The 15429-nt window shown below is 38.6% G+C and overlaps 1 protein-coding gene across 4 annotated transcripts in view; it reads right to left on the bottom strand.

Moving 5' to 3' along the window:
• Positions 1–4759: 4759 nt before the first annotated feature.
• Positions 4760–15429, bottom strand: part of TBXAS1 (thromboxane A synthase 1) — a 2652798-nt gene continuing 2642128 nt past the window's right edge. For all 4 annotated transcript variants that reach the window (XM_044088177.1, XM_044088179.1, XM_044088178.1 and 1 more), the window contains one exon: positions 4760–5645. In XM_044088177.1, the coding sequence (XP_043944112.1) occupies positions 5556–5645 (90 nt within the window). In that variant the 3' untranslated portion in view covers positions 4760–5555. The remainder of the gene's footprint in view (positions 5646–15429) is intronic.

The following is a 15429-nucleotide window of genomic DNA, read 5'->3' as shown; positions in this document are numbered from 1 at the left end:
CATTCACAGGCAGTGGTGTATGTTGCTTTCTGCTTGCAGTGTCCTGCATTTTATGTTGGAAAGACTCAGCGGAAATTATCTCAAAGAATATATGAGCATTTCAATGAGATTCTTCCATAACAAGGACACTAATGCATTATATAAGCATCTAAAAAATACCCTGAGCATGTTTTTAAATTTACAGTAGTATATCAAGTCCGGAGAGACCCTCGAGGAGGAACATGGAAAATAGTTTTGGAACAGAAAGAAACATGGTGGCAAATATTTTTAAATGCAAGTTTACTTCCTGGCTTAAATGAAATGATATCTATTTCTAGGCTTTTGAAGTTAAAAGTGTTTGAAAGATGATATTTTACACACACACACACACACACACATATATATATATATATATATATATATATATATATATATATATATATATATATATATATATATATTATTGCAATATATTTTATTTTACCTCATTTTTAAATAAGATAATTTTAATGGTTTTCCGGAATCACATATTGTTTTATGGTCACAAAGCAGTAATGAAGAGGTTAAATTTTAACATGTCATTAGTAATTTTTTTATTGGCTGCTTGCTTGAATGTAGAGGGAGGGGATAAACAACTCGTGTTTGGAATCTTTGAAGAAGTCTGATGGCTCACTAAACAAAAGCACTTACAATAAATCATTTTGTGGAACTTGTGCTGTTTTGTTGCCTTTCTACTTCCAGTCTGTGTGTGTTTCATGAGTTTTACTTATCTCAGCATGAGTTTCAGTTTAAGTTGGCCAAGTGTTTATTTACCATGTTTAAAATCCTACGTTCAGGACTCTGATGTTTCTTTATTGTCATCTAAGGATTTTTTTTCTTTCAGTAATATGGGCTTCAGGATTGGAAAGTAGAACCATACATAGATATATAGATAATATTGCTATATATAGAGACAGGTATAATTTATATATATATATATATATATATATATATATATATATATATATATATATATATATATACACCCTGTTAAAATGCCAGGTTTTTAAGATATAAAAAAATGAGACCACAATAAATCATTTCAAAACTTTTCCCTCCTTTAATGTGATCTATAACCTGTAGAATTCAATTGAAAAACAATGTGTTAGGGGGAAAAAATATAAAAAAATTAAAAATGTACAATGCACTGGTTGCATAAGAGTGCATACCCTTAAAATAATACTTTGTTGAAGCACCTTTTGATTTAATTGCAGCATTAAGTCTTCTTGGGCATGGGCACCGGAACCATAGAGTGAGGGGGATGCAGCGCCCCTCCACTTTTACAAGACCATCTTGTCTTGTCTCCCTGGCAGCTTCTGAGTTTCAACAGTTAACGTTTTAAAGCACATGTTTACAGTAATACTTTCGCCGGGCTTGTGGACTAATTTTAATTGCAACATTTAAACTGTACCATATTTGCTTGAAGAACTCAGTGGTGGTGGTGGCAGTGTCTTCCATCTTTTTTAAGGACCCATGCATGCGTGCATCGGGTATTTAAACACACTCTGTGCCACAGGCAAAATTTAAACTTCCAAGTTCCATTGAGGGAGCTAAGCGTGATGGTACAGCTCTTAAGGAGAGTGTGTTCAGTCCAACATACTTCCAGGTATGGAGAATTTTCTTACACATGAAGGAGAAGTTTTATCGCATATGCTGGGTTCGTGTTCATGTTTTGTTTCTGATATAGGTCCGTCTTTTCTGATATGCTGCTGTTTTTTTGCAGTTCTTAAGAAGCACATCTGTCACCTTAAAGTAAGTTATTCAGGTTAATTCCATTGTCTGCATTTCGGTGTACAGCATTTTGTTACTTGGTGTGATTTGCTAGCTGATAATGCATTTATTAATGGTTTTGGAGTAGAACAGCAATTGTTCTAATGCGGTGTTACATTTTTATAATGGCAGAGATTGTTCATACTTTTAACACATATCTCTTGTATGACTTGTAAGTATGTGGTAAAGTCTTGACAGTGGTAAATGCAGTATTTTTGAAACTGTACTGTTTAGAACTCATTGCGGTGGTGGTGCTGCTGTGGTAGCGTTGTCGCCTCACAGTAAGATGCTGTCTGGTTCGATTCTCAGCTAGAGTGTCTTCTGCGTGGAGACATGCATGAATGGGCATACCTTTGTTGAAGGTTGTGCGTCAGGCCTGGCAAGCGGGTACATAAAAATCAACTGCCAATCATTAGCGGACCGGAGTTCCGCTTTGGCGACCCCTAACTGGGAAAAGCCGAAAGACACATACATACATACATACATACTGTTTAGAACTCATACTACTAGTACAAATAAACATGCAATAAGTCTGTGGCTGATCTTATTACCAAGTGCAGGCAAATATGAAAGTCAGTGTAAGCAAGTTTACTATGTAAGCATTAATCATTCAGTACTTCTGGCATCTGCCTAGTTTTTATTATTTCACAATGCCAGTTTTTTGCTAATGTTTGGAGTAGAAAAAGTGGTCTCTAAATGAGCCATGTTCTGGCAGTTAATTTGTCATGGCACTAGGGGAGGGTGGAGCTAATGTGCACATCAAAGCAAATATTCTGTCATCTTCAACTGTTTAGATTTCTAACTCAGCTGATGTCTGTCACTCTGCTGCTTGCCCCAAAGCTGAATTTATTCCAAGCTATGAATCTGAAGAAACCGTACCTGCCAACTGCTTAACTGCTTAACAGAAAAAAGACTACAGTTCACACAAAACATGTTTTTATCATTCAGCTTTTCTCCAGACTGCGGTGGTGGTGCTGCGGTAGCATTGTCGCCTCATAGCAAGATGTTGTCCCATTTGATTCTCAGCTAGAGCATCTTCTGTGTGGAGGCATACATGAATGGGGCATGCCTTCATTGAAGGTTGTGTGTCAGGGCTGGTAACACGGTATGTAAAAATCCACTACCAATCATTAGCGGACCAGAGTTCCGCTGTGGCAACCCCTAACCGGGAAAAGCCGAAAGACACAAACATACAGACTCTTAATAGCTGGAGTCCACAAAATTCAATTCATCAAGTTATTAAAACAAAAATGCCTCAAACTAAACACAGAATTTTCAAAACCAAATGCTATGTGATGTGTGTGTTTTTGTGTGGGATCACTGATACTGTACTGTGTTGTACTTTAAAAGGAGTGGATGCTGCAGTCCTGTGTATGTCCTCCTTTGGAGGAGTTACCTAGTAATTATGAACCTATTATCAGTTTGCCATTCATTCGCTATTGCAATATTACTAGCTTATAACTTTTTAATGCAAAATAGGCAATTTTTCTTCAAGGGCATCATGCACTTTATTTGTAGATGAGACAATGAAATATAAAGTTGTTTCCTAGCAGCACCCTCTTTATTAGTTACAGTTCCCTTTAATGTGAAATTATTTAGATGACTTTACTTCTGCAGAGATTTTGCATATTTACTGATATTGGTGGATTGTAATGACAAAGGTTTGAGTGGCCTTTTATTGTTGAAATTTTCTGCAATGGGTAGTTTTGTTATTGGTTCATACATTTTGTTTCGTTGCTTACTAGAAGACTGTCCAGACCCATACAACAATTGGAATACCCACAGAGTTACCTTACTACAAGGATAAAAGTCCTAAACAATATGTCTTGCATGGACCATCTCAAAGATTTATCACTATACTCAGTATGCTACCGAGTGCTTAGAGGTGGCATGTCTGGCATACAAGGCATCCTCCGACCTAATACAGATGGACCTACTGAACATCAACAAGTCAAATGGCATCAGAAATACTCAGTCCAGGTATCTAAACTGAATGTTGTGGAGAGATGGATATATATCACAGAGGCTACCAATGTTCCAGAACAGACTATCCATACAAGTAAAACAAAGCTCATCCCTGTCCATATTTAAATGCAACTTGGATCTAAGGATGGGTAATAGAAAATGTACTCCTGGATTGCCCCTCATGCCACTAATGGATACAGGGAGTTCCTAAATGTGCATCCCTTACATAAGTCTCCTTAAATTATCTATGGTATGATCACAGTTATTCACACTACAGCTAATGCACAATTATCAGCCATGGGATAGGTAAGACCAATCAGGAAATGTTAATTCAAGCACACAAAAAGGGAAATTAGCTAAGCTTAAAATGTCCTCCAAGTGAACCTAATGTTGTGGTAGTAAATAACTTTAACAAATTGCCCTTTTTAGATCACTAAGTGCCCCTCTCCCTCCACCCTCCCAGCCTTGAACAGCTTCCGGCAACTCTGTTCTTGGGTACACACCTATCATCAAGTAAAGAGACTCTGATTAACCCCAAATAAAGTTCAGCTGTCCTAGTAGGATTTTCCTGACATTTAGTCAGTTGCCTGCTACAGCAAAAGCCATGGTTCACAGAGAACTTACAAAGCAGCAAAGGGATCTCATTGTTGAAAGGCAACAGTCAGGAGAAGGGTACAAATAAATTTCCACAACACTGGATATATCTATATATATATATATATATATATATATATATATATATATATATATATATATATATATATATATATATATATATATATATATATATATATATAACACACACACACACACACACACACACACACACACACACACACACACACACACACACACACATAAATGCAGTAGATTTACTAAGGAAGGAACAAATGTGGCAATCCATGGACTTTTTAAAACTGAGATTTGCAACCTTAAATAGACCAGAAGTGGATTGGTAAAGACCTGATGTTCATGCTCTGGTTTTACATAAATGTATTTCTGCAAATATTTTGACAGGAGAATTTAATTTTTCCCCATGCATTTGTTTTTCTGCACAAAAATATTTTGCATAATGTTTATGAAATCTGTCACTGATAGGATGAAATTTAAAGTACAATTTAGTTTCTGAATAGTGGCAGTTAACAATTTTTTGCATCTGTTATTGCAACAACATATAAATCATATTAACAATTCTGAATACTTAACCAGCTATTATAGGAATAAGACTTGTAGGATATTAAAGAAGCTGTCTCTAAAGACAAGTACAGAAAACGTGTGTTACAGTCTAACAGACATATTCATTTTCCCAAGAAATCAACTGCTAAACAAAAAAGAAATAATGTCAAATAACATTAAATGTATAATAACACACACAGAGACAGTAGCATGTTATTAGTGGCTCAAGTCACATAACATCATATGCTTCTTTTAGATAAAGGTTAAGGATCTTCAATAACAATACAGCCTTTGGGGCTTTACCACTGAATTATTACATTTTGTATTAAAGAAGCACCAGTGTACCTGGTGTAACCTGCAAACAAAATATAAAACAGAAATCAAAGATAGTAATACACTAGTTTAAATGACTTCATCGAGTTCCAGCTTCATAGCTCTCAATTATGTATCAGCTATGCATTCATATCTTTAATAATTCCAGGAAAATCCCATAAAATGCATTTGGTTCTAATTCCAGGAATATATTTCAGGATAACCCTCTCATTTCAGGTTCTCAGTTTATTCCCACTGGCAAGTTTATTCTCATTTTTTATTGAATAATCTTCATTAGGCAACAGGATATGGAGTTAAGCATAGAATGCTCTGCGTGGTACAAGCTTTATGAAAATGCCATCCTTAGGTCCAAGAGTGGCTTTAGAATTAAGCTGCAGTGGAATCTAAGAAAGAAGAAAAAGGGATTCAGTAATTACCACAATGTGCCGTGTGGCCAAGATAACAGGCATGTGTGCTAGACAGTGTGACTTTTAGTACATTAATTTCAAAATTAGAAATAGTTCTTTATTTTTCTTAGAAATGTGAATACAGCAAGTAACATCCACAAGTCTGTAAGTGCAAGTACAGAGATGATTACTATCCTAATGTCCTCAGGGAGTCCTTTGAAGATTAGCCATGCTTCCCATGGTTGAAAATCAGACCCTGTACCTTGCATCTGTAAGGCAAATAGCTTAATGATTATGCCAACCCCCAACCCTCTAAACTGCAAAAGTACCCCAAAAATGACACCATAGTTAAAAGATTATACATGTGAATCAACCACCATCAGCTACTGAAAACTATTCTTATTCTCCTTGCTGCACTTAATACACACACACACACACACACACACACACACACACACACACACACACACACACATGCATGCACACACACATGCACACACACACACACACACACACACACACACACACACACACACACACACACACACACACACACACACACACACACACACACACACACACACATTGATATAAATGTAAAGCTATAGATTTCTATATGTATTATTTTCTGTGTGTATATGCATATCTTTCTGTTTATGTATAAATGTGTGTGTGTGTGTGTGTGTGTGTGTGTGTGTGTGTGTGTGTGTGTGTGTGTGTGTGTGTGTGTTTGTGGGCAGAAGTATAGCTGGTTCAACCAGTGCCATGGGCTGGTACTATGAAACAGTGTCGCACCCCCACAACTCAAGTGAAGAGCAAAAAAGTGAATGAACGATCCTTCTACTAGCACACCAACATGGTGGTCAGATGCATAACATGCCCAATCCTCCCTTCTGCCCCACCCATTCAGGACCATTTCTGTGCCCTGCTCCCAAACCTCCTTCAACATATTACATTAAAAAATAATTTCTTCTTTTGAAATGTAGCAATCTGTTTGCTACAAATGGTTGCTACAGTTTATAGACAGTACTGAATACTTGCTACAATGTAGCAAGCAGTTGTTACAGTTTTGACCACATACAGAGCACCACAGGGTTCAGGTCTGAATGCAAATGCAATGCCACTTAAAGAAAGATAGGGACTGGCTGATCATGCCCCCATATTTTGCACCCCTTTCAGCCCACCTTAGCAATGCTACTCCATGTGGTGTGTGTGTGTGTGTGTGTGTGTGTGTGTGTGTGTGTGTGTGTGTGTGTGTGTGTGTGTGTGTGTGTGTGTATTAACACTTATACAAGATCCAAAAGCTACACAAAATCACTGATGTTGAAGATCATAAAATCATCTTTATAAACCCTGATCATTATTCACATGTAGGTAGATGTAATGCTAAAACATGTAGTCTTTGGCAGGGGATTTATAGAATTGCTCTGTACACCCTTGCAACAGTAATATCAAAGGGGTTCACTTGAAATGTGCACCTTTTATGCATGACTGCCACATGTGATAATTAGTGCCGCAATATGAGCTATATGCCTATGAATTCTGAGTCTCTGCCATTATTTTTACAGCAAAAATCTTTTAATAACTTAGTAATATTTGATTTGCAAGGCCGCAGTGGTGCAGCAGTTAGCGTTGTCACCTCCCAGCAAGATGTTCTCCGGTTCAATTCTCGGCTGGAGCGCCTTCTGTGCGGAGTCTGCATGTCCACCCCACGGTCGAGTGAATTGAAAGACATGCAGGTAGGTGTAAGCATGTGTGGGTGTGCCTTCTTTTAAGGTTGGGCATCGGGCTGGCAACTTGACACTGTAAAAATTCAGTGCCAATCATTAGCAGACTGGAGTTCTGCTGTGGTGACCCCTAACTGGGAAAAGCCGAAAGACTTAAGTAATATTTGATTTGCAGGTGTATTACAGGCATTTGTTTCCAAACTGGGAAGAAAGAAATGACTGAAAATATTTTCTAAAAAAATGTTAACAAAATAAGGCAAAAATATCAACAGACAGCAAAGGTTGTTCTGTTTAAACATGTCTATAAAATCAAATGTGTTTCACATATTTTGCAGTGATGGATACAGGTATGGATATGATATATATTTACCTTTATATCTACACACACACACACACACACACACACACACACACACACACACACACACACACACACACACACACACACACACACACACACAGTGGCATTACTGGGTCAGGGAAGTACAATGCTGACTGCAGAAGAGGATGTGTCAGGTGGTCTAATGTATCCCCGTGACACTTAATAGGCAATACCTGCCTCTGGAGCTGTATCAGGACCTACTACCCCATGAGGAAGTAGATTTTTCTATGTGCTAGGTCTAGAGTGGATTTCCTATGGTCTCTGTGAAATGTTGTGTAAAGAAAGAGGAAGAGTGGAGAAGAAGCCAGCAGTTACAAAGAAGAAGAGAAGTCCTTACTGTGTGTAAGAGCTCTAAAATGAAAAGTTACTGGTATTTGATATAGTCCAGAGGCACAGAAAGTGAGAAGGCTATCAGACCAAATCCCTTGTGGGCATACGGCTGAATAAGGTACTGTATGATTTAACAGTTGTTTTATTCGTGGGCTAAATACTTAGTTTTTGTTTCATTTCTTTGTGAATACATTACTTTCAAATTGACAAAATAAATGACTAAAGACTGCAAGCAGAAAATGAATATAACACAAAAAATGCAGAAGGAAAATGGAAATGCCAAATAAATGTACCCATATGTCTATTATTTACAATCAATGGTACACAGATGAGCAAATATATGTGGTGTTTCCATTTTCTTGCTGCTTTTTGTGTTAATTTAATTCAGTTTTGGGTTGGCTGAATGAAGAATATTTTAAGGTGGTATTCATAGTCCTGATGTTTTCAGAGGAGTAGCAGTTATTCGTGAAGAGCATCACTACGATTGGATGCAAATGCACTAAGCTCCTGCAGGGAAATGTCAGCTTGAATGAAGTACAAAAAGTTGGTGAAGTTAGTCCCTAAGTACAAGTGAAATACTACACAAAACCTATGGACAATTACCTTAAATAAGTACTGGGCTGTTGGGTTGTAATTACAAGTTGTTGGTTATTTTAGGCAAATGGCATACATAACAAAGAGGGAAATACAGAATGAATAACTCAGCAGGGTTGTGCTACTGTATGTTGGCTGGGGTGGTACTATAATTTGTTTAAACTTCACTTTTATATATAAATGTTCTGATGCAATATTATCCAATAAAATAAACTAATGAGTGTTTTGACATGATGAGCTTATGGGCACTGAAAATGCATTGGGAATTAATAGTAATGACAATGTGAAAAATACGTTTGAAATAATTTTTTTTGTATGTACAGATTATGCTATACAGGTTATAAGTACATGATTTGAAGTGAATTAAATTTGATGTTCTGCATTTTCAGCAAAGTACTGTATTGTCAGGATACATGCTGCTTTACTGTGTGATTTGTGATTGTTGCTCATGAGTGAAAACTGGTAGTATGAATACAGGCAAGGAACAGGTGGAAGGATACAACTCTGTTAGCAGTGGCATAAGATGGCAGTGTATTGGCAAGTGGTTGAAATACTATTATGCAGTTATTGATGCTTAATCACCAAAAATGTTTTTGTACTCAGACCTTTGATTTACCAGCGAAGAAAACTGGCTGATGAGTGGATCAAGTTTCAGGATATTACTTTTGAACATTGTTTAAGGTAAATGAAAGAAGCAGCAGGAGCAGAGATCCAGACAGAGAAAGGACAATTTATCCATCAGAAGAACTACATCCACATGTCTGCCCTTACAACATGAAATGTGTATTATTTGTTCTCTATACACTGATGTCAGTATGTTACTTGAAATGCAATGAGTTAAAAAAAAAAAATGTGTGTGTGTTTGTATGTGTATATTTATATCTATATACGTATGTATGTATGTATGTGTATATATATATATATATATATATATATATATATATATATAAATAGAGGGAGAGAGAGAGAGAGGTGCAGAGATATAGGTTCATAGGCGTGTACTAGGCTAATGGCCCTGGAGGCTTTACAAGCCTAGCCAATAGGATTACCTTGGCATCATGCCACCTGACCTTAGTTCCCAGTGCCTCTGTCGAGTAGAGCCACTGGAGTGATCCCCATGATGAATTTTCTATTTCCCATCCACTCATCAAGGTTTCTCTTGAAGAGGGCCAGTGAGGTGCTCTGTTTGACATATATGGGAAGTTTATTCCATAAATAGTCAGCCCTGCCAAGTCTCAAACCTGGGATGCTGTGCTCTACAATCACAGCAACATACCACTACATTATCTGATCTATAGATAGCTCTAGAGATAGCTAGATATCTCTTTCTGTCTACAATGGGCACTTCTTCAGCATCAAAGTTGCTGTCTGAGCCTCCTTAAAACTAAGAATAAATGACTACAAACTGTAGGGAACCTCAGTTAAGAATTCAAAGTAATGAAGGACTTAGAACTTATTTAGAAATGTATACAAGTTATAAGTTCTTGATTAAGCTTCATCTGACAAAATGAAAAAAGTAGAACAAACAAAATACAAAAACCAAGAACACCTATTCACAAAATGGAAGAGTCCAGCTGCCTCCAGGAAAAGAAAGTAGTTAGATTCAGTCATTCCTGTTAGAAACAGACTGCATAAATAAAACTTGGTATTTCCAAAATGTTATAGCTGAACAGATCCACAGCGACCTTGGCAAGTACAAATCATTATTTATCCATACAAAAAATGATAAGCATTTTCTGTTCATACATACTACGTGCTTTCATTTAAGGTAACATAGGTCATATAAGGTCATATAAAATAACATAATTCTGCATTTGTCGCTTGTTTGTTGAAATATTTAGTAAACTATAAAAATTAATGTTGATACAAAATAATAAATACTCAATGATTAATATTGAGGCAGAGGCCAAGTATCAATGCAGTTGTGTTGCCTATAAGAAAAAATCTGTTTCAGTAGGTTTGTTTATAGCATTGTTTAATAAGTATTAGTGTAAATATGAACAGGCAGTACTAGATGCTTAGAGGCATCAGTGGGATAATCCTGGAGGAACCTCTGCAGGTGTCCCTACAATTTGAGTTAAGACAAACTTTTACTTCATTTTCTTGTGACTGTGTTAATCTCAAACTTCATTTTAAGGCAGAAACAAATGGAAGTTCATTTTGAAAGCTGAAAATAAAATTATAGCTGGGATTCAAAATGAATGTTAAGCATGCAATAGTGTGACCAAAGCAATGCAATGTGTTGCAAATGAGACTGTTTATTAATGCAGTATGAGTGAGTTAGCACTGTGGAGATTGACATAATACCCAATATGCTAGCAAGAAGTGAACAGGTCGTGCAATGGCCTGCCCTGTATCATGTGGTAACAAGGTCAATGGGGTCTAGCTGTGTGCATGCGGCATGTTCATGCGGCAATGGTGCATGATAACATGCATAACAATGTGGTGCCATAAGCACAGCTACAAGACCAAGTAACGGTTAGACAGCTAAGTCCTTAAAAAAAAAAAAAAAATATATATATATATATATATATATATATATATATATATATATATATATATATATGGATCTACTTTGACCCATCGAATTTTCAGTTTATCGAAACTAACGTAGCCAATCCCACTTGAGCAAAAGTGTGTTTAAATGAAAATGCACTTTTGTGAAAATCATTTCATGAAGTAGTTTTGCTAGACTGCGGTACAGTGAAGATAAGGGTGTATTCCCTTTTCCCCACTGTAGTGCGATCTCAGAGTTTGTATATATAAGTAGTGGGGATGTGGGGGGTGCAGGGGAGCTTGCCCCCCTGCATAAATGCTTTTGTTGGATTTTTTTGTTTGTTTTTCTGCTTTTTTTAGTCAATTAAATGTTTTTCATGCAAGTGCATTTTTGTTTAAACGCACTTTCGCTTAAGTGGGATTGGCTAAGTCAGTTTCAATAAACTGAAAATTCACTGGGTTGAAGTAGACCCATATATATATATATATATATATATATATATATATATATATATATATAGAGAGAGAGAGAGAGAGAGAGGAGAGAGAGTGAGGTAGAAATTGGCAAAAGGATGAACATAAAAAGGACAATGGGAAGTTAATAGTGTGATGGGATAGGAGGAAAACTATATATTTTCCTGGGATAGGTGCCCGTTTTAATTTTTTTTTCAATAGGGGTAAGGGGCATAATTTGTATGGGAAAGGTGTGAGTAGAAGGAGGGCATAATGAAGGCAACAGCGGCTGACAAGCAAATATATTTGATGGATAGGCTTTCAGGTGAGTTGCTTACCCACATGGGGAGAAAAGATTAAAGACAGATAGAAATATTGTAAGTGGTGATAGGAAGGACTGGACAATAAATTGGAAGGAATGGAAACATAAAGGTGGATAACACCATAATGGTGAATAGGCTGGAGTACCAGTTTTCTGCAAAGTGGCAAAATGCTGCACTTAGCCAAAACTCACCACTGTGACTGCCTTCTTGGCTATGCCCAGGCAGTGTTGGACAAGTGGTCAGGGTCAGGTACTTGTGCAACTCTGCTAGTCAGACAAAAATCAGGTCACCAGTGGGAAGCCTATACCCCTATACCAGAAGCACAGCACTGGAGGACACCAGTGAGTTCCTAATGTTGTCCCCTGCAGGCTGACCTCTGTCACCCAATATAGAGGCTTCTGTGTAAATTAACAGGGATCCAGCAGGTGATGCTGACATAGATGCGCAGTGTGGCAACTACTGCTTCACTTCAAGCATAGTCATAAAGGGCACTACATAAAATTATAACACAAATGGAATAAAAGCAAAGCAGCAAGGGAGACATTAATTAAAAAACACAGAAGATAGAGATAAGTGAGCATATGAAGTGGTTAATGTCTTTTTGCTCCATGTTCGGCTGACCATGGAGGTATGCAGTGATGATGGGTAAAGCTTATATGGATGGTAGGGGAATGTGGCTAACATCACAGATGCTATGCCAAGAAGGATGTGTATGGCAAATGTGTTATTCGCACACTTAGCCTAGGCTGTACAGTTATTAGCAGTATTACACAGTGGGGAATATTGTGGTGGTAGGTCAGAGGTGACTGACATGATAGCTGATGTTACCAGAAGCACTTCTATGCATTCAGAAGCAACAGTACATGTATGCAAACACTGCTCTGAATTGAAGGAGGGATGAGACAGACATAGCCTAGTCACCAGCAGTGACAGTACATGTATGGAAAGACTGCTGTGGATGGGAGGAGGGATGAGACACACATAGCCCAATCACCAGCAGTGGAGTCACACAAACATGGACACTCCAGCTGTGGAGGTGTGGGGTATGAATACAGCAGGTGCAGTGGCCAAAATCTGGATATTCCTGCTCTGATACAATGTCTTGTAAGCAGTACTGTTAGTAGCAATGCAAACATGTGCACAGAAGCAGGTATGTAAGTTACATGTAAGTGAAACAGCAATAGCATATACATGCCCTGATGCCTGAGCAAGCATGCCTGCATCCCTTGGCATATCAGCCAGTTATCCACAATCTCACCAGAAACTGAAAACCTCAAGTATCCCAATATATATAAAAAAGTTAATACCTAAGTAGAAGCCATAATCACTTTCTCATGCTTACTGTAAAACTCTGGTTCCCTCTCCCTAACCTCTTCTCACTTATAGAGGAGGTCAGGCTGACACCTCCACACATCACTGTACCTGCGATGGCATTGTTCAGCCAAGTGGGTGATGCCCATGGCATTGCTCATCATCCTGCAAGGCAAGGCCAAGTATCAATTTTTTACTGGGACTCCTTATACAAGTGTCCCCGCAGACACTTCTTATGGTCTCTGTGTAGGGAGAAGAGAAAAATGAATGCATCTCTCCTGCCCACTTTACAGCCCTAAAAAAACTCAGCACCATTAGAAGCCATAGCCAGTTTACAGTTTGCTAGCAAGAACAAAATGATAATACAGTCTCAAGCATGCCTATTGTGGACATTAATTGTCATGCAATGATGGACACCAGGACAGCATAAAGTGGCTGCATCATGGAACATCATGCCCCTAGGGGCAGTGAAGTGAAATGCAATAATGGTGTGGTTACATCAGGGTCATGACCCCAGCAACGCATGCGAAAGTCGCTAAGCAGTCTCCTCTGTACATGCATGGGTAAGCATGAGCCTCAGGCAAGAATTAGTGCACAATATGCGAACAAGCTGCTCAAAGGTATTTAACTATTGGCAAAGGCTCTTGCTACCCCCATAGTGCCTTTTTTAGGCAAGGCTCAAAGGACAAACCCACCTCCATAGGTATCACAAGGGATAAGAAACTAAGAGTAATGCTACTCAACGCCAGAAGTCTAAACCTCAAGATGCATGCACTCGAAACTCTCCTTATCATGGAGAACATTGATATCTGTGCAGTAACAGAAACCTGGTTCAGGGCTCCCGAGAGCACCCCAGCACTACCAGGTTATACCTCATACCATGCTTTTCGGCCCCAAAACTTGGACCGAACCACAAAAGGAGGGGGAGTATTGATATTCATCAAAGATACCCACACCTCCAGGTTGGTGGCAACGCACGAAGCATCAGAGACTATCCATGTGCAACTAACAGTGGGTAAAACTGCCTTCCAGTTTATAGCCTGCTACAGACCACCCTCCCAAACCCAGGAACCCCACTCGGCCTTTCTGAGAACACTGGAAAATATGAAGGTCTCTCCAAACACCATTATATTGGGCGACTTCAACTACCCAAACATAGACTAGGAGCATTACTCTAGCTCCAACACCCTAACCCAAAGGTTCCTAGAATTTATAAACTCAAATGCTATGGAACAACTTGTTACCACTCCCACAAGAGGGAAAAACATACTGGACCTGATCATCACCAACATGGGGACTCTATGCTCCAGACCAGAAGTGTATCCCTCACTGGTAAGATCAGACGATAAACTAATCTCACTGGCTATTCACATCCCGACCCCACCCCCTGCCCAGAAAACCACAGTGAAAAACTTCTCTAAAGCAAATTTCACACTCCTCAAAACCAAGGTGGAATCCTTCAAAGCCCCGGCCTGTGGAAAATATGGCCCAGACCAGAATCCTTTATAAACGCATTCTATGAACACCTTCAGGAATGCATGGATCATGCGATCCCAAATAAAACCAAGACCCAATCCTCCAAAGGCAGACGTCCTGTCTGGTGGACCCCAGCCATAAACAAACTATACAATAGAAGGAGGAAGCTACTAAATGATAGAGCAAAATCACAAAAAGGGAAGGCATCACTGATCAGTATTAGCAAAAAACTACGGGCACTCATAAAATTGTCTAAGGCCAGCTTCAAGAGAAAAATTGCACAGGACACTAAGGATAATCAAAAGGCTTTCTTTAGTTATGTTAGGAACCTGGGTGGTAATTCCCAGATATGCTCAGAATTAGTCCAAAATGACAAAAAATACACTGAACCCACAGACATTGCCAACATCCTAGCTGACAGGTTCAGTGTAAACTTCTCCCCCCCCTCCCCACCAAAAGGGCAAATATCTATCCCAGCAGAGTGCTGCCCCCCTGACATCTCAGATGCTCAGGTAAGAGCCGCCCTCTCCAAAGCAAAAAACACAGCATCAATGGGACCAGGCTGCGTCCTACATGAACTCCAAGAAGAGCTAAACCCAAACATAAAACTACTGTTCAATCTCAGCCTTACTACAGGATATGTGCCCAAAGAGTGGCGTACAGCAACAGTGGTCCCTCTCCATAAAGGT

Source organism: Protopterus annectens, chromosome 11.part0 (genome assembly GCF_019279795.1).
Source record: "Protopterus annectens isolate FY-2018-M chromosome 11.part0, PAN1.0, whole genome shotgun sequence".
NCBI classification, from domain to species: domain Eukaryota; kingdom Metazoa; phylum Chordata; order Ceratodontiformes; family Protopteridae; genus Protopterus; species Protopterus annectens.
The sequence above is the reverse complement of the archived record's forward strand: the minus strand, read 5'-3'. Positions and strand labels throughout refer to the sequence as shown.